The sequence below is a fragment of the Euprymna scolopes genome, chromosome 30 (genome assembly GCF_053919585.1).
Source record: "Euprymna scolopes isolate OS-2025 chromosome 30, ASM5391958v1, whole genome shotgun sequence".
NCBI classification, from domain to species: Eukaryota; Metazoa; Mollusca; class Cephalopoda; order Sepiida; family Sepiolidae; genus Euprymna; species Euprymna scolopes.
In genome coordinates this window covers 10,604,263-10,624,474 of record NC_136511.1, presented here as the reverse complement: position 1 = coordinate 10,624,474, position 20,212 = coordinate 10,604,263, and the positions used below count along the sequence as shown (strand labels likewise).

The following is a 20,212-nucleotide window of genomic DNA, read 5'->3' as shown; positions in this document are numbered from 1 at the left end:
AGCGGTTCGAACTCTAAAATTTTGTATAACTATCAAGACAAGAAAATCTCCAACTTTTGGTTTGAACACCAAGTTTTTCAACCACCAAGGTATTACTGTATTTTAAAAACAAAATCATTTAAAATATGTTTAAAAAAAAAACACTTTGGAAAATTGTAGTTTTGATTACACACATAATCTCCATTTATGATCCTCAACTTTATAATAAAGAGCACTGCGCATTTCTTTTTATATATAAATATATATAAACTACTTAATTTACTCACATAAAATTAATATACGAAAGTATAGATTTATGCATAAACTTTAAGTATTTACTTCAAAAGTTCTCAATACGTAGGTAGAGCTAGTTAGTAATTTATAAAATATATATGGCGATTAAGCTACACTGAATATTCCGCGTTTCATCCACTCTAGGACTCTTCAGGCTTATGTGCATCTGACAAACAACCACAGAATTCTCACATAAGCCCGAAGAGTCCTAGAGTGGATGAAACGCAGAATATTCAGTGTAGCTTAATCGCCATATATATTTTATATATATATATATATATATATATATATATATATATATATATATATATATATATATATTCTCACACAAGTTACCAAATAAAAAAAAATCTGCGGGACTGAATTTAAAAAATGATTAGCAAGTCAGACTTCTTTTTTCTACTTTCTAGACCTATTTATACATCCATTTTTTTTCCTTTAAAATTGTTTAACTTTCCAGTTTGAGACTTTTCTTTTTTATAATTATTATCTTTTAGATGTTTGATTCAAATGTCAATTCTGACAAGCAGTTACGGTTTAAACTTGGCAAAGGAAAAGTCATCAAGGTAAGACTCCATTTTTTTATTTTTTCATTAAGATTGTTTTTGTTTTTTTTACTTCACACTACTGACATTTGAACTTTGACATTTAACACCATCAAATGGATTTACTACTTTTAATTAACTAATATGAAAAAAAAAAGAAATGTATACTTTTTATGAAGACATCTTCTGTCAAATTCAAGTTTAAAAATAATTTATTTAAAAAATCTGATTTCCCAAAATGATCTATTCTTAAACATTCAGAAACCAACTTTTTCTCAGATTTGGAAACATCTTTTTTGGCGTTCACTTTTTTTTCTGATTTCTGATGAGTTGGTTACAATTTGTCAAATCATTTGGATTTTTTTTTTCGAACATATTTTCCGATGATGACTTGCAAGATGTAATGTTATCATTGTTGTAATTCTGTACTCTTGCAGAAAATTCTGCATAGCTGGAGAACCCATCGCTTGTTTTTATTGTTGGTGCTTATTTAAAACTGTGCTTAGAAAACAAAATACAGAAAAATCTTTATCATGTATGTACTCGTCACAGAAGGAAGATGTCATATTTCAAAGATCACATACTTTGATAAAGGATTTTTTTTTTTAAATTAAGAAAATCAAATTTTATGAGGAAGCAAGGAGGCCAGGAGCAGATACATTGATTTAAATATTGCCAAAATTCAATGGCAACAATTCAATTAAAGAGATTTTGCTTGTATTCAAAATAATTAAAACTTTTCAATTGCTAAAAATCATAAAATTTGATTTTCTTGATTAAATAAAAAAACAAACTTGATCAGTTTACATGATTTTTGGAATATGACATCTTTGTTCTGTGATAAGGATGTGCATCATTTAAGATTTTTTTCTGTATTTTTTTTTTTTATCTAAGTATTATTTTAAATAAGCACCTTCCTTTTTTTTTCTCTTTTTTTTTTTTTACACACTTTTAAATACATCAACAAATAGCTCTGCTAGACTATTACTTCTTGGATGGTAGGGTATGATTGTGAGGTGGTGCACAAGAAATGACTAACAAAATGTGAGATAAGTACTGTTATCTGATACTACACAATCCATGACTTTGAAACCCACAAACAATTGTTGTTTCTATCATACAGGTTTTACACTTAAATATCTCTAGCCATCTAGTGATGGTTGGTTGGTTGGTTTTGTTTTACGGTATATCAACCCTTTTCAGGTTATTTAATGCTGAATCCAAAGATTTTGAAGAAAGATTTTTTAATAGAATATATTTGTTGTTTTCAAGGCGGTTTCTATTTAACCCATAGTTGGGACCCTAACAGGTACTACCACTCCGGGTCAGAGTGGGCCTGGGAGCAATGGCAATTAAAGGGTGGCTCCACACTCCCCAAAGCCCGCAAGCTGGGGCCTCACCACTGGATATAGTTTAAGGTCATATCCAGGACCAGCCATCTAGTGAAGCTATCTATTACAACCAGATAATAGAACTTGTCCAATTGCTAAACAGAGTTGATGTAGGTTTTTGATCATGGTTAGGGTTAGGACACAGTTTTTTGCTGCTAGCGTGCACCCTTTACATAATTTAACTGTATTCTCAATCCATGTTTGTTCAATAGACCTAGCTTCACATAAGACTCATCTGTAATATATCTGGATGCCCAACATGCATCTCCTGTAGAATACTATTACAATATATATATAATTTATTATTCCATGTATACGCACACATAAGGTAATATGTTGTGTATATATTTTCAGTATTTACTTCAACAGAGCTCAGAGTATGAGTAGAGTTACATATGCCATTCTTAAGCCATTTTAAAAAAAAGACAAAATAGAAACATAAAGAAACCTCAGACACATATGTTGCCATTAAACTTATTTCGTTCTTCCATATATAACTCGCTTATCTCAATTCTAATCGTGAATACATGCGAGTGCATTCCCCTCACTCTCATTATAAATACTGAACAAGCAAACTTTTAAAAGGGCGAAAAGAAAAAAAAAAATATGCCCAATTAAAGAATGCTGTGACAACTATTTAAATTACTAAAAAAAAAAAAAAATATGCCCAAATAAGGAATGCTGTGACAACCATTCAAATTACTAAAAAAAAAAAAAGAAAAAAAAGAAAACTTTTAATGGCAGCCTTAGTTAAAGAGTAGCTCTCACTATGCAAATACTCCTTAAATAAAATGTCCTGTAAAAATATAACTTTGCCATAAATATAACAAAACTTAATATAGCGGATATATATGTTGAATATTCTAACTCTCGACAGAATGCCAACAAAACCGAAAGCAGCCAAAGAAAGACTCTGACTTATTGGTTCATTGCAAATAAACTGGATTTGCAGCAAAAGCTTTACATTTATTCAGTTTAAGCCTTGCTTGCTACTTCGGCTTAGGGAAGTTTAAGTAAGGAGATTTGGGATTAGCAAAGAGCTTATAAAACCAATAACAAAAAATTGGAGTTTTTCTATGAAATTACTTTTTCTTTTTAATTCTAGAATTTGTTCTTCATGAATTTTTTTTCTTTTAAACAATTTTTTCTAAACTTTTCCAATTTTTTAAATTTTTTTTATTCAGGGCTGGGAAACTGGAATTGTTGGGATGAAGAAAGGTGGCCGCCGACTACTCGTTGTACCTCCCAGTTTAGCTTATGCCGAACAAGGAATGGGCGATAAAATTCCACCAAATTCTACTTTAATATTTGAGATCGAAATGAGTCGAGTAAGTAAATTAATGTCTAAAACTTTTTTTTTTTTTTTAATCTTCGTAGAATTTCATTTTCATTTCTGTAGACACATCTCTTTGTTGTAAAGATTCATAAGAAAACCCTTCCAGCACATTTCTCTAGCTGTCATACAAGGCAACATCATGTCTGTTATAATGTCATGTTGCAACGTCTCAGTCTTGAGAAATAAAACAAAATCTTTGCTCTTGTATGTATGCAAGTAATTAAAATAATTTTATTTTTAATGTATATAATATGCTAAGATGATTTCATGTTTGTATATATGTTATGACCTGTCATGCACACGAAAAGATGCAATTGGCAAATCTGCAAAGATGGCTTTTAGTGGTTAATTTGATATCCCTAAGGTAAAAAATATCTGAGTTTACCCATTTCAAAATGAATTGTTTCAAAATCAAGTTCACTTGTCCTGTTGACTAAGACAATGTTATAGTCATCTAACAACAATTATGGAAGGCAGTAATTACTGTGGATACAGTTGCAGGACTCAGCATTCCTATCCCGTCGTGATTAACCACCTGAAGAAGGCCAGATGAGTTGGCTGAAACGTGATCATATAACAATTATGAAGATGAGAATAACAGTTCGCAAAAAAAAAAAGAAAAAAAAGTGAATACACAAATTATGAAGCCTCATCATAAAGGATTTCAAAAAAAATAAAATATTTAAAAAAATGTAATATAAGAAAATATATAATTAGTGTTTGATTAAATTGTTTTCTTTTCGCTAAAGTTTTTAAATTTGATCAGCACGTGGCATATTCCAGCAATTTATATCAACTGCCAGGCAAGCCTAAGCTAACATGACAGAAATCCGGATCGCTAACTGCAGAATTACCCAGAACGCATTGATCACGGCAAATTTGAACATAAAACAGATGCAAAAGTTTTTTAATGATTCCACTTTTGTTTTCCAGGTCAAATTAGCCCATGGAGAGAGTACAACACCTGAGCAACCAAGTTCCGAAGAAAGTGGCTCTCAGTTGACTCCAGCAACAATTGAATCGATCAGTAGAGATACTGATGGTGCTCCCACTGAAGAAACAGTCAAATCAAGATCAAGGTCCATCAACGAGCAGCTGGCACATGTAAGTGATGTGAAGTTACTTCGTTTTTATATATTTTCATAAATGCACAACAGTTTACGATATTAAAAAGAAATTAAGAATAAATTTGGTAAAACAGGTTTGTATTACTGTACACATAGATTCGAAAAAGTTGTCAAAAAACAAATATATAACAAAGAAATGTTATCAAAGGCAAGATAAGTTACTTTTCTACCAAACTGGATATAATTTTCATGTTTTTATTCAATTTAACATGTTTATTCAGCTCGAAAAGCATACAGTGTTTAGCGATGTATTGGAAAATTCAAAATGGCGGCCCATTCTCTCTTTAACACGGTAAGTTCGGGAAAAGGTGTTATAAATAATAAACTAGACAGAATACTATTAAAAACCACCGAATATATGTCAAGTTATGTCACGGTAACATATATTGAACGAATTTCTAACAGTATTTTGTCTAATTTATTATTTATTACACCTTTTTCCAAACTTACCGTGTTAAAGAGAGAATCGGCCGCCATCTTGAATTTTCCAATACATCGCTAAACACTATGGTTTTCGAGCTGAATAAACATGTTAAATTGAATAAAAACACGAAAATTATATCCAGTTTGGTAGAAAAGTAACTTATCTTGCCTTTGATAACATTCATTTGTTATATATTTGTTTTTTTGACAACTTTTTCGAATCTATGTGTACAGTAATACAAACCCGGTAAAACTTACAGAGAATGCTCTGTTTTCCAATTGTTTTAAAAATGGAACGGAAATTTAAATTTTGTTCCATTTTTAAAACAACTGTAAAAGAGCATTCTCCACAAGTTTAACCTACTTATATATATTAAAACAAACAAATTAATAACAAAAAATGAAGTAATTTAATTTTTAAATGTAAAAAAAGTCAGGTATTTTTTTTTTTTTTTTTTTTACATAAGGCCAACTCGCCGTTCAAATAGGTTTTCGAGTACGCTTACAATGAATAAACACCCCCAACCTTGCCATGTTAAGAACGGCTTTCAAAATAGATATCCCTAATCTCCCCATGTTAAGATCGACTTTCGGAATTTAGTACTTCAGACATATGACCGTTTTAGGCAATACTCCATGTTCAATGAAAAACCTCCTATATAAACCTTGTCCCCAAAATTTTACTCTTGCATAAAAATTCTTATATTTGAAACGTGTGTACATATCGATGGTTGTGCTATACATTTTTTAAAACTTAATTTTTATTATTTTGCCAATCACTATCGATTTTTTGGGGTCATGTGCAATTGAAAAGAAAAAGGATCAAAACAGAACAAAATTTAAATTTGCATTTTTAAAATAACCATAAAACGGATCGTTCGCTGCAAGTTTTACCTAAATTTTTTAATAAAGATGGATTAGAACTCGTGTGTAGAAAGTAGATTTGGCCGGCAAAGCTATTGATGTTATCAAGAAGTTTGGTTCCCTTGGTTATATCATTGGAGCACAGAGCGGAGCAGGTGCTAGTGTGATTGAAAGAACGAGAAATGTGTTAAGTTTGTTTAGAGAACTTCTGCCATTATTAACTAAGAGTGTTACAACTGTTGACCAATTGAAGAGTCTATCAGTTATGTGCATGCAGTGTAACAATGCATTCAAGTGTAATCTGGACAATGAAGATTGAAGACATGCGTTGCATGGAGAGAAATGATATAAGAATGATACACTGGATGTGTCATGTGATCTTAAAAACAGGCTTAGTTAAGATAACCGCAGAGGAAGATTAAATCTGGACAGTATAAGGAGATGTGTGCAGAACAGGAGACTTTGATAGTATGGTCACACTGAAACAGTGGATGAAAGTGGGTTAGTAGGTGTAGTTAAGGTAGTATGATTAGTTTCTAGGGTAAAGCTAATGAAAATATGGAAGCATGTGATGAGGAGGATAAATGAAGATCTCACCAATGATAAGTTTACGACATTTCTGAATTTTTGAGACAAAGATTGGTTATTCGTATTATTTGGATTCATTAGACTACTGTTCTCATCTTGTGTGTCATTTTCACGTTTCGGTCGATATAACCTCAGAGATTCTTCAGATGTATTTTGTCCGCAAGGACCCGTGGTGCAGTGGTTAGAGTATATGAAAACTCAATTGTAAAAAGTGACCTTCTCCTGAAGGTTGAAGGTTCAATCCTCAGTGTGGGCGAATTACTTAGGACCTGTATCAAGTAATGGCTGACAGAACAAAGGCACCCTACCCCCCTTGAAGTAAATAAAGGGTTCCGCTCACAATTCCATCCAAATTCCCGAGTTCAACAGAAACATTCCTGAGTTCGACAAGATACACCTGAAGAAGGTCGGAGGTTACATCGACCAACATGTTGTGAAAATCACAGATTAGAAATCCAAATAATACGAATGATAAGTTAGTTTTGAAATCAATTTTTAAAAGCTGTCCAACTCCTGCAACGTGTAGAACAGATATTAAACGGAATGATGACAATTTATTTCTATCCTTATTAAATACTGCATCTATTCCATCCATTATTCTAGAACCAAATCAAAATTTGCTTGTGCAATTTTCTTCTTACTGACTGTTTTCCTCCTGCCTCTGGCTTTCGTCTTTTTGAGACTAAGGCCATTAGGCATGTCCTGTTTTTGCAATGATCATTTATTTTTTGTTAACTCTTTACATCAAGTGGCTTCACACCTTGTTTAGAGTGATTCCATAAAACTTCCGATTAATGGAAAAAGTAATAGAACTGCCACATTCACCATATTTTTATTTATTTTTTTTTAAACTTTTCTATTGTTCGTTCAGATGATGAAATGGCAGCTATTTATCGATTTTAAAACAAGCAGTAAAACTAAAATCTATAGATTATAAAAATGTCTAAATATGATATGAATTTGTTTTGGTAGAGTTTGGTTGTTATTTAGATGATTTACAGAATTGAAAATTGATATATATGGTATTTGGATCTTGGGAACACTTTCAATCTGGTTTTTGGTCTGTAAAAATAGCTGCTAAGAGGTCAAAATTGAAAAAAAAAAAAAAGTTAACCATGACAGGATTAAATCGATTAACTTCCGATCATGCATATGTATACATTTTTAGCTTAAAGTTGCTTAATTTTTCGCATTTTTTTATCTATCAGGCAATAGCTTAGCTCCTATCAACGAAGGCTATACCGCTAAATAACTCATATCAACGAAGGCTATACCGCTAAATAACAACTCATATCAACGAAGGCTATACCGCTAAATAACGACTATAGCTGATGCGTTAAATGTTTTGATTTCAGTTCTAACTGATGACACCATAGTCATTTCCTTTTTTAACTTTCAAAATTATTACTATATATTTTATGTACAATATAAAAATGCATAGATAATTTGCTTTATTATAAATACGAATCTGTATGAATTAAAATATCATATTTAAGCATATTTTGGGATTGGACAATGCCAGGCAGCCTGCCAGTCATTCAGTTGTTTTAATGAAAATTTTATTGCACAAACCTTGGAGATGAAACTAAAAAATTACATTTTTGTTTGATAATACATTGTATTTTCTTATATACTTGTAAAATATCTGTTTTAGTTTAAAATTTCAATATTATGTTACATAAGAAAGTGAAATACAACTGTAATCACTACTTCCCGTGGACTATTGTCCATGGTCACAGTGGATTACAAATTAAATGCGATCCCGCAACTGTGGGGTCATAAATGTAACCTTTCATAGTCTTGGACTCTTCAAATGTCTTCAGGCATTCACTGAACACTCGAACCATTGTTGGTTTTAGCTCTGAGGTGCACAAAAATGCACAGACCCCAAGTCTGTGTTGCAACATAATTTCTATATTGTTCTCCAGGATGTCTCCGAGGTTTGTCGTCTGGTCATTGATCATTGTTGTTTCTTTTCTTACCAAAGGTCAAAAAAAACTCTTGTCACTGGAAAGGTTTGGTTTGATGATGTCTTTGAAAAACTGAATCACTTTCAAAATAAAAAAAAAAGCAAAAAAAAAAAAATGATTAAGTTATTGGCAATTGTTTTCTTATAAAAAAATAATTATTCAGTTAAATATACCAGTAGTGTGTGTGTGTCTCTCTCTCTCTCTCTCTCTCTCTCTCTCTATATATATATATATATATATATATATATATATATATATATATATATATATAGTCCATATACAAAGAAAGTTAATTGGGTAATTATATTTCTTTCTGATTTAAGAAATGCATTTTTGATGGCTAGAGTCTTTGTTTTCAATTTAACAATCTTTTTTTATAAATGTATCTGGGCGAACTGGTGCAGGCGATTTGCTAAACTTCTGGCAATACCAAGTAATCTTAATAGTAATAAAAACATTAATTCCTTCACTGGGCACTTTTTTACAAGGAAGGATCACTTTTTTTCGACGATATTTCTGAAAGTCATCCCCTCTTTTCGATTGACTAGCCTTAATTTAAACATTCGCCACTTCCGGTTTAGTGATGGACGCAACGGCAAAGACGTCACTTTTTTTCCCCCCACATTCTTTTTCTCCTTTGCCTACTACCGCTTTTTTTTTTTTTTTTTTTTTTTTTGTCTCTAACAAACTATTCAGCCAGGGTCTAAGCATTTGAAATTTTACATAAAGGGTATTCAGACATGCAGCAAGCTTTTTAATCAGTTTTTGGGTGAAAAGTTGAAAGAGTTGCCCTATGCAAACTCTACCAAAATCCTCTGTCAATTTTGGGCCTTGAAATTTTAGATTTAGGTTACCTGGACATGAGTCAAACTTTTTAATATGTGCACATAAAGTTATGAACAGTACATAGAGCCCAAGCAAAGCCAGGCTGAACTGCTAGTATATATATATATATATATATATATATATATATATATAATTATTGTTATACCTCAACACTAGTGTTTCATACTTTCAAAATCATCAGTACAGGAAGTGATAATTACTATTGGTCAAGGGATTCAAACCCAGTTACAAAGTCTCCTTTCTCTCCATTTTCTAGGAAATTATCCCTGGGCCAGTATCAGATGGCAGGAGAATTAAGGAAAATTAAACACCTATAAATGCCAAATGCGGGCTTAACAGTAAAGCAGTCGGTTATCTATAGACCTTTGTTTCATCGATATACAATTCATCAGCATGGCTGAACCGAGCGAGATTCCAAACCAGGATCCCAGAGCCTGAAGCTCTAGTTTTGCTAGTAATAAGTGTGTCATCATTTTTATTCATACAAACAGTATTGGCTACATATGTGCATACATGTTTTAGCTGGGATTCTTCTCAAAATCTAGCTTCTTCAGACCATTGTAGTTCAGTCGAGAATGGCCCAAAGAAACTGGATTTTGAAAAGAATCATAGCTGAAACATGTATGCACATATATAGTTAATAATGTAATAAGGTGTTTTTGTATAAATAAAAAAGTTATACTATTTTTACTATATCACAGCTCTACCTGTTATTGAACACAATCTTATAAACACTGGAGTTTCATTGAATTAACATCTGGTAAAAAACTATACCAGTACTATATCTACACAAATAAATACACCTTGGTCTTTATTATGGAGTAGATTCTTTTAGTGTTTGATTTTAAAAAAAGAAAGGGAATGATTTTCAAATCTCTGTAAAGTTAACATTTTTTTCTTTTAACAAGGAAAATCTAAATCCCATAAATCTTTTCATCCTTGGCTAACCCTAATCCTACTTCTCTGCCCTTCTTCTTTCCAGTCTCCCAAAAGTGATAAGGCCCGTCTCATCTCGCGTATGGCAAAGATGGGTCAGCCCATGTTACCTATGGTTGGCGCCATTCCTGCAACAGCAACAGACAGTGAGGAAGAAGACATTCCTGTAAGTAACTCCTCATCTGTATGTAATTGTAGAAGGTCCAAAAAATGGGAATTGACATCTTCTGCCTCACCCTGCACCATCTTCATCGCTTTTATGCCTCTGCAGAAGACCTCATCAGCTTCCTCATTCCACCGATATGTCACAACCGTAAAGAGATATTGAAAAGTAAATATCATCAAAATGGACGTCACTAAATAGAAGATCAGAAATTTTCTCAATAGAGCATGGACACAGAACAGAGCAGATCTAGAGAATTAAACCTTGATAAACTATTGTGCTATACTCATGACAACAACTATGGAAGGAAGTAATTACTAGAGATGCATTTACAAGATTAAACATTCCTGTCCAGTTGTGGTGGTTAACCATCTGAAGAAGGCCAGAGGATGAGTTGGCCAAAACGTGATGAAACAGCTATGAAGATGAGGATAACAGTCCACAAAAAAGAATGAAAAAGGCAAATCAGTTCCTTCACTTTTATTGTTTTTCAGTATTTCAATTGTGAAGCAATTTCTTGAAATAAAATATAAGAAAAGGACATTATGGAAAAATATACAAAAAAAATGAACAAAAGTATAAAAAGATAAAAATAACACAATTGGTCTTTATTCGTACTTTTAATAAAAAAATTTAAAAATAAGTTTTTATTTTATTTGAAATTTTATAAGAAATATCTTTATGAAATTATGAAAATGTTTTTTTTTTTTATTTGAATTTATATAATAAAAATATGTGTATAAAAGTATAGAAAATAAAATTATTGAAATCAAAATAAAAAAATTTCAAACATAAAAAAAATGTATCCAATACATAATATTTCCCAAATAGTTTTAAGTGTTTTCAATAATTCTTTAAAAGAAAAAATAAACTAATTTGAATAATTCTTAATTAAAATAAAACTGAAAGACTCGTAATGCCAACTTTAGCCTAAAAATGATGCGTAAAGTCTAACAACCAGCAGGCAGGTCTTTTATATTTGCGAAACCAATGGTTTTATGAGATTTGCAATCTCTCTCCTCTCTAACCAGTATTACCATTTCTCCCTTTATTCTCTTTCTCATAATCCATATCTCTTTTTAATTATCTTTTTCCGTTTTCTCTCTTTCCTCCAAAATCCTTTTCTCTCTTAATCCATATCTCTTTAATTCTCCTCTTCCTTCTCGAGGTTTTTTTCGTCCTTCAGGTTAATTCTTATCACCTGTGCTTAACATAAAACGTGATCTACTGCCAACATCTCCATGGATGTCAAACCCCATGTCAACAAATGTCCACATTACTTTATTGAGAAATAACTTTTCTTCAACAATATTGCAATAAAAACACATTCTATCATTTTCCTGAAATCTGGGCTTTTTTTTAAACCTTGTATCAGACACCCTTATCACAGCTAACCCTTAGCCTGTAAGCAAAGTAATTTGTTAGTGCCCGGCGCATACAATAGCATTGAGAGTTGAGGAGGGAATAGAGAAAGAGAGATGATACGTGCATGTTTTAATTCTATTTTGTTGTCCATGTCTCCATACAATGCCAGGTAACCATGCTAGTATATAATATGTGCATATCTTTATATCAATTTCTTTCCAGGCCTCTTGCTCAACTGATGGTGATATTGTGCCTCCAACTAAACCGGAACCTCCTCTGAAAACCTCTTCTAATCCAGCAAGAAACTTGCAAAATAGGGTACCTGTAGAAAATGCCATGCCTACACAGTCTGCAGCATATCCACAAGGTAAGTCATTCGGACAAAAGTATTATGCGAATAGCACGTGTGTATCCGTGATTAGCGTGTGTGAACTCAATATCTTAAAACAGTGTGTGGTGCATAATAATACAGCTTGTGTCTGTCATCATTGCTGATGCTATTCTCTATCTATATAAGAGCCAAGTACGTCCAAGGATGGAATACTGTTGCCACATCTGGGCAGGAGCTGCTAGAAAGGACTTGTCCTGCCTTGGTAGAGTTCAAAATAGACTTCGTAGCCTCGTAGGAGATGTCCTTTTCTCTTCCCTGCAACCTCTATCTCACAGAAGAGATGTTGCGAGTTTGTCTCTGATGTATCGTTATTTTCATGGAAAGTGTTCGACTGAGCTTCAGTCTATGGTCCCCCCCTCGCCTAACTTTCACAAGAAACACTCGTCTAGCTGAAAACACTATCAATAATTCCCCCCACTCTTTATCTGTGCCTAAACCTAAACATAGATTCCATGAACAAAGCTTCTTTCTTAGAACTGCACGCCTGTGGAATTGTCTTCCGTTTTCCTGCTTTCCGGCTGACTACAATATGGTTGTGTTCAAGTCTAACGTAAATAAGTTCTTGATGAGCCGTTCCATATAAGTTATCAAATTTACCGAATTTTCATTACTAATGATTACTATATTGCCCAATTTCTACTGTACACTCTTTAACCCTTATCCTTGAGTGGCCTCTTGGCCTTGATAATGTGGTGATGCCTGTGTAAAAAAAAAAAAAAAATCTCATCTAATTTTCTCTAGCTTTCCTTAGTCTTTTACTTAGCATCAACCCCCTCCACTCTTCAATATTATCCTCCCACCATTTTCTTTGTCTCCTTTTCCTCCTGATCCATTCATTTGTTTAGAAAATTACCCTAATACACATATATATGTGTGTATGTGTGTGTAAGAAATATGGCATAATCATATTTGACACACCGGTTCCTGTCAGATCACCGAAGTTAAGCAACAATGAGCCTGGCCAGTACCAGATGGGTGACCATTTTGGAACTTCCAGGTGCTGTATGTGATCTCCGCTTATCTCAGCATTGTTTCCAGCTGTCCTGGACTTCTCCTTACCACTGGACTCAAGCAGTGCCAACTCGGGAGATGTGCGGTTGGGGATTGCACAACCCTTGCCACACAAGTACACGTGCAGCTGCCCCTCCAGGGGGTATCCTTTGTCTTTCAAGACTGAATGGAGGCATCTAGATGTTTAAGCAAACATTGCATGGAGAGAAACGTAATGTTAGTCTTAAAGACAGACTTAGTTCTGATGACTGCAAAGAGATTCTATCTGAACAGTATAGGGAGATGTGTGCAGAATAAGAGACTTTGATGGTATAGTCACGTTGAAAGAATGTATGAGAGTTTTGAGGGTTAGTGGATGTAGAACAGTTGAGATAGCAAGTTCAGTTCACAAGGGAATGTTAAGGAAAACATAAGAGGAAGTAGTAAAAATGGTCCTGAGGGATAAAGACCTGGTCAGAGATAGGCTATTTTGGAAGTCAATTTCTTAAAGCTGTCCAACACCTGCCATCATGTAAAATGGATTTTAAACCAAAAATGATAAGGGTGACGAGATTAATTTTTAATTTTTAGAAAAAAAAAAAAAAAAAAAGGAAAAACATTACATGTCTTGGTAAATAATTGATATATTTTCAAATATCGAAGGGAATTTCTTAGATTTGGCAAAACCGTCTCAAGACTCTACTTTGGTCACAAAATGGGACCTGAACCTGCTTGAAGATGCTTGAACGTTAGTTTGATTCTGGCAATCATTTCATCCTTAGTGTTGTATAATGTATTGCTGATTTGTATCAACTACACCTAACAATGGAACATAGTACTACAACACTATACAAACAGCAAGCAAGGGGTCATACTAAGTACATGCCATAATGACCCAAATCTTCAAATCAAAATCATTCCTAAAGATGAATCCAAAGTAGATGTAAAGTTGAATCAAGTGGCAGCAGGTCAAACAGCATCAAAAGACAGCAATTGAAGTAGAGTGGTGACGTCATTTTTTTTTTTTTTTTTTTTTTTTTTTTTTATAGCTGAGAGAAAGGGTTTTCAATAGGTATAAGACATGTTGTAAGAAACTTTGATAATTACCAGATATGAAATCTTACTTCAAAGATCTATTTGCACATTACTCAAAGATTTAAGAAGGTATGAAGGTACGTAAATATTAAATAATTAACTAAGAGAATGTTAGTCTCTCTCTCTCCTGTTTGAATAGATTCTCTTCAGAAATAAGATCTTTTAAGAAACTTTAAGTGAATGTCTCTCTGTGTCCTTTCTGTGTGAAAAGAAATTTTATTAGTCTAATAGTTAATTAATTAGCTAATATAATGAGATCATTGACAGCCAGTCATGGAATGGAGCGACCACCAGAAAAACAATCATGCAGTAGCAAAACTCTATAAAGAATTGAAGAGACAAAGATTTGACTTGTTTTGCAATCGGATGAGTTGTGGTGGGTCAGATGTTGGGACTGCTGAAATAGTGGAAGCTTTCAGGTGGCTCACGTCCAAGTTTTCCCAGGGGTGACATGGAGCTTGTAATGTGGAGCTGAGTCCTATTGCCACATGTACATCCTTCTCTTAATCACTCTCTCGAACAATGGACTAATCCAATATAGATATATGAATTGAGTCTTCGTTTTTGAAGATGTGGAATGGCATAATGTGGCCTCTTTAGTTGGAAGCCATGTTTAGTTTCACAACAGTTTCCGATGGTTAGTTATTCTATACAAGTCCTGGAGATGACGAGTTCTCAGTGGACAGTTGTTCTGTATAGGTTCCAGACTTTATAATTTTGTAGCCAAAGAGCAAAAGATTCTTCCCGTGTTGGCACAAAGAAAACATATGCAAGGTTGCTAAAAAAGGTTTAATTTTTATGGAGCAATTCTGGTTTCTGATTGGTTGGTAGCAAAACGTGAGTTAATTTGATTCGTCAGTTTCTAGCAGCAGCGTTTATAAATAGTCTCCTAACTGTGAGAGACCATACCTCCATTAGTTTGTCTGATGGGGATGTCTCTCCTAGCGGCTTCGGCTGCAGGGAGACAGGGTAGTACACATCAAGGGTTCGTCACTTGACACTCAGCCCGACAGGTGAGGGGCCGGGAACCGGCCCAGCACCTGTCAGACTGAGGTACACCGCCTGGATAATACCTAGGAGGTCCACCCTCCCAGGCCTTGCCACTGGGCTTTCCGGTGGGGCAAGTTTATTGTTTGCTGCCTGGGGCGTCCCGACCGGGGAATGCAGACGGGGTTACTCAGGCAATTTTTATAATTGCAGCAGTGCCCCTTCTTTAGGAAAGCCTGCGGGGCTCCCACTTTCCGGCCTTTTACCACATTTTGCTGAGGTGGGCAGCAATTAAATATTTACCCCCATTATGAGTCAAAAATATTGCAATATGACTTTTGCAGAAAACGCACATTAAAATAATCACAACTTAAAGAGACTTAGTTTTCATGATGCATGGAATTCCTCACCTGATAACTTTCCTGCCGCATGCAAATAAAGTAGGTTTATATTTTATATAATGTGCATTTCTTTGCTTTGTGTGGTGCATCAGATAGCGAAAAATTAAACTTTTAATGCAAATCATCAGAATCCTCATCAGCTTTTTTTTTTTGTATCTTAAACATGTTACGCAGCCATATTTGTGATATCTCTTTTCTCCAGAATGTGAGGGAGTGATGCAAAAAAAAATGGGAAAAAAGTATAACAAAAAGAGAGGAAATAAGTTGATCAGTAAAGGAAGTGAGGTTAGTAGAAAGACAATGACACCAAGGCACACAAAAGCAGGTGAAATGGGATTGTTAATCATGGTGTGGCAGTGACTGGACATAGACGTCAATATATTTAGAGTTAGTTTAGAACTTGAACGTCTATTAGACACTCTCCTCAAATGTCTAAACTCTTACTATACGGGATTTTGTCAGGATAACATGGCATAAGGATACTTTTCCCTTCAAGTAAACCCTGACTAAATATGCAGAATCACATGGTATTCGCAGCCCAAATAACATTTCCTCCATATGGCTAACCAACATGCTTATATTAGGAATAGTGCACTTGCAAGTGGTGTTGCCTATAGAAATAGTATTAGGTTGGTGCAAAAATAATATTGTTTTTTGACGTTTGACTATATATGTATAAAAACGGCATCATTTTTGCACCAACCTAATACTAATCCGGATAACCCACCAGACTAGTTGTATTCTTCTCCTGAAATCCAGTAAGAGCAAGAGATCATAACATATTTAACTTTGTCAATTGGAGAGAGGAAAAATAATGTTTTTAACTTTTTTACTAACATTTGAGACATTAAGGAGATTTGATGCAATGTTCGAATATTTATGTATCTCATATAGAGATGAAGTGTTAGCCCCAAGGAAGGGGTTCCTTAACTTTTGAGTACTTTGACTGAAGTAAAATGAAAGAAAATAAGGTTTACAGACATGTTAGGAATGAGAGTGAATTTTACAGTGGTTTATAGTTTACTGACAGTCTTTAGTTTGGGACAGTTGATGGCAAGTTGTGGTTTGGAGTAGTAAATCGGGAGAGCTTTAGAAGCCAAGATGAGTGTACATCAACCGACAAGAGAGATGTGGCTGTTAGCATTTGTAAAATCATTTTCTGTGATTTTATCACCCAGAGTACAACTCATACGAGGTGCCTTCGATAAGTTTCCAGATTTTTTTTGTACAGGCATTTAAAATTATCAAAGACTCTTGAAAATTCAGTATGTCAGTGCTATACATCTTATAAGATGACTACAGTAGGAATTGGAATACACCCTACTAAAGCCTGATTTTCACAACTGGTGAATTTCAAAAATGTAATCTGTACATGAGGATACTTTAGAAGAACGACATGTAAATAAAATTCTGTTTTAAACTTGGAAAAATGTGACAGAAACATATGGAATGCTTCAGACTGCTATTGAACCATCTTGCGTAAATCGAGCATCAGTTTTTGAGTGGCATAAGAGATTCAAGGACGGCAGGGAGTCTGTGAGAGTTGATGAGAGGTGTAGGAGGAGTAAGGAAGTCAGAACACCAGAGTTGATTGGCCAAATAAAGAATTTCATGGATAAGTACCGTCATGTGTCTATAGAGACAATAAGTGGTCAGTTTGATGTCAGTGTGGGAACTGTATGCATAATTATTCATGAGAAATTGAAGATGCAGAGATTTGCACAGTTTGTCCCAAGGGTGCTCCATCCTTGTCATAAACTATTTGACCAAAATGGGCATCAAGACAGTACCTCACCCTCCCTATAGTCCAACTCTTGCTCCCTGTGACTTTTGCTAAGCTCATGGAAAACCTTAGAAGCTGTCGTTATGAGACAATTTCGATGAAAGAGGCTGTGACGAGGGTCATTGACACGCTCACACAAGAGAACTTCCATGGGGCCTTTCAGAAGGTGTTGGAGCAGTAAAACAAGTGCATTACAGCTGGAGGAGATTACTTCGAAGGGGATTGGAGTTTCATGTGGGTAATATCAATAAAAGTGCCCATACAAAAAATGTCTGGAAACTTATTGGGGGCATCTTGTATTTACAGAATGTATCGGAGTTTGTGGTTTCTTTTTGTTTTTTAGTTTATTTTTTGTATACTTGTGAACCAGTGTCCGTTCTCTGCATTCGCTGATATATGAGACAAGGATAACAAGGTTGGAAAAGGAGATGAAGACAAATGAAAAGCCACGGCACATACCGCGTTGGAGTAATGGTTGCTGAGCAAGGGAGCACATGGTCGGACGCATCCATTTCTTTACAAAAATGTTCAGTTTTGTGTTTCTTCTTTGAATTTTCAGGACTTCCTGCCTCACAGCAAATTGCTGTCTATCAGAATCCTCAACTGCTACCTCAACAAAATAGCATGACTACACAAATGCACCCACACGTAAGTTTTAAACTTTTCATTAAAATTCCTTAATAGAATTGTTTATTAACACTTTCATTTAATAACATTTATATAGATATATCTGATTTTTATATATATATATATATATATATCTCATTTAAACACGGTAATGTTTAAATATATGGTTGAGTGTTAGTTTTACTCATTTTGAACTGCTTTAAAGCTTCACCGCTCACTCATTTTTCGACCAAATTTCAAACAATTTTTACAGTTCATAGGTCACCTTCTCGGCTATATTTTGGGAAAAAAATTTTCAATTTTTGTTCAGTAGAACAAAAGTTATAATAAAATTACTGGTGTTTAAAAGTTCTCAGAATTTGTAAGGAACAGTTTCTTTTGATTGGCTGTTGTTTATACGTCAAGAACATCATCAACATGAACTCCCACAATACTAAAGCTAGCCTGATCGTTGCCATCCGCCAAGCATTTGCCGACCTCTTACCAGCACTTGTGGAAAAGGTATGCTCTCAGTTCCGGACCCGTATCAAAGCAGTGATTGAGGCTGAAGGTGGCTACATTGAATACATGTCAGCTCTATTACATAATCAAGTTAACTGAATTGATTTTTTTCAATAAAAGTTTTTAAATAAAGTTGTAGTGTTCTCCTCTTTAGGGCGGCAACTTTATCATTCCACCCTGTACTTGCATGGAATGTGCTCCAATGAACATACTGCACTTGTATATCCTTAACGTAAATAATCCCAACAAACCTGACAAGCAACAAAGTCACACCTCCAGATATTGAAAAACTGTCTGTTTTAATAGTTTCTTTCTTCAAACCACTTTCCTTTGGAATTCCCTTATTGCTCCCTGTTTCCTTGACTGCATTAACATGCAGAAATTTAAATGTAAAGTGAACAAACATCTTGCTGCATAACACCCCACTTTGGATATCCCCTTCTATAAATCTGGCCACTAATTCACCTAATTCACAGTAGTCCTTTTATACCTCAGTGGCAATGTGCTTGTTTGGTGTGAACCAAAGTCAGAAAGAAAAAAAGAATTTTAATTAAAAAAAAGAATTTTAATTAAAAAAAAGAATTTTAATTAAAAAAAAGAATTTTAATTAAAAAAAAGAATTTTAATTAAAAAAAGAATTGCTGACGCTGTTTTACAATTTGTCATTGCGCAGAGGGAGACAACTCTCGTTCATTTTTTTCATCTCATAATTTTTTTTTTTTTTAACGTAACAAAGGTGATAACATTAATAATACAAAATGTAGTCTTTATGTGACTATTAAGAGAAAACCAACAATATTTTCATCAGATGAAAACCTTTAAAAAAGAAATTTGGCAACTTTTTTTTTTCTTTTTTTTAATTAAAAAGGAAATGTTATAGTAACGTTATTGAGAAATTAATCTTTAACCTTTCCTTTAAAAACTATCAAGAATGAAACTCTTTAATAAAACAAGGATGAAACTTTTAAAGCTGTGGCGACTTTTTTTTTTCTTTTTTTTTTTTTTTACTGTAACAAAGCTTATAATATTAATAACACCAACATCTTGTTTTTAATGTTACAAAAAATGAAAATTAATTTGTGAAACAGTTTATCTTTTGTACATATTAATTAAATTGTGAACAATTTAATTAATATGTAGATTTGCAAAAAATATGAATAAATTAAAAAATACTTATATTGCATTTTTTTTTTTTTTTCTAGATTTGGATGTAGATGTGTTTTCAAGTACTAAATAAATAAATTTATCATTTTCTTCTGCCATTCGCATTTTTCTTTTTTGCTTAGATGTCTTCCGTTCATCCAATGGCTCCATTTCAGACCACACCACCGCAGCCTCTTTATAACCAGCCCTACCCACCACAAACATATGCCGGTAAATTACAAGTTTACTAAGTAGACTTTGTTTCAAAATCTTGTATTAATCCTTGTAAGGGCCTATTGCATCTTTTTTAAAAATAATTCAGTTCAGTTGCAATACTGTTTTTCATGTTTGGCTTGTGTGCTGCGTGTTTTTGTGTTTTAAAAGTGTGATGATGATGTAACCAGGTCAACTAGTGTGTTTATGTCGATTAGTGCTAGGACAAGTAATTGGGAATCGTAAAAATTTGT

The 20,212-nt window shown here is 33.7% G+C and overlaps 1 protein-coding gene and 1 pseudogene across 4 annotated transcripts in view; both read left to right on the top strand.

Annotated features, from left to right (window-relative positions):
* LOC145254651 (FK506-binding protein 15-like) overlaps positions 1-20,212 on the top strand; it is a 125,640-nt gene that overhangs the window by 41,759 nt on the left and 63,669 nt on the right. For 2 of the 4 annotated variants that reach the window (XM_080113287.1, XM_080113285.1), the window contains exons 8-14: positions 771-839; positions 3,394-3,537; positions 4,479-4,649; positions 10,346-10,465; positions 12,050-12,194; positions 18,034-18,122; positions 19,889-19,976. In XM_080113287.1, coding sequence (XP_079969413.1) covers positions 771-839; positions 3,394-3,537; positions 4,479-4,649; positions 10,346-10,465; positions 12,050-12,194; positions 18,034-18,122; positions 19,889-19,976 — 826 coding nt within the window. The remainder of the gene's footprint in view (positions 1-770; positions 840-3,393; positions 3,538-4,478; positions 4,650-10,345; positions 10,466-12,049; positions 12,195-18,033; positions 18,123-19,888; positions 19,977-20,212) is intronic. The other 2 variants (XM_080113288.1, XM_080113286.1) reach the window with 1 other exon arrangement.
* On the top strand, positions 13,109-13,227 carry LOC145255092 (5S ribosomal RNA; annotated as a pseudogene).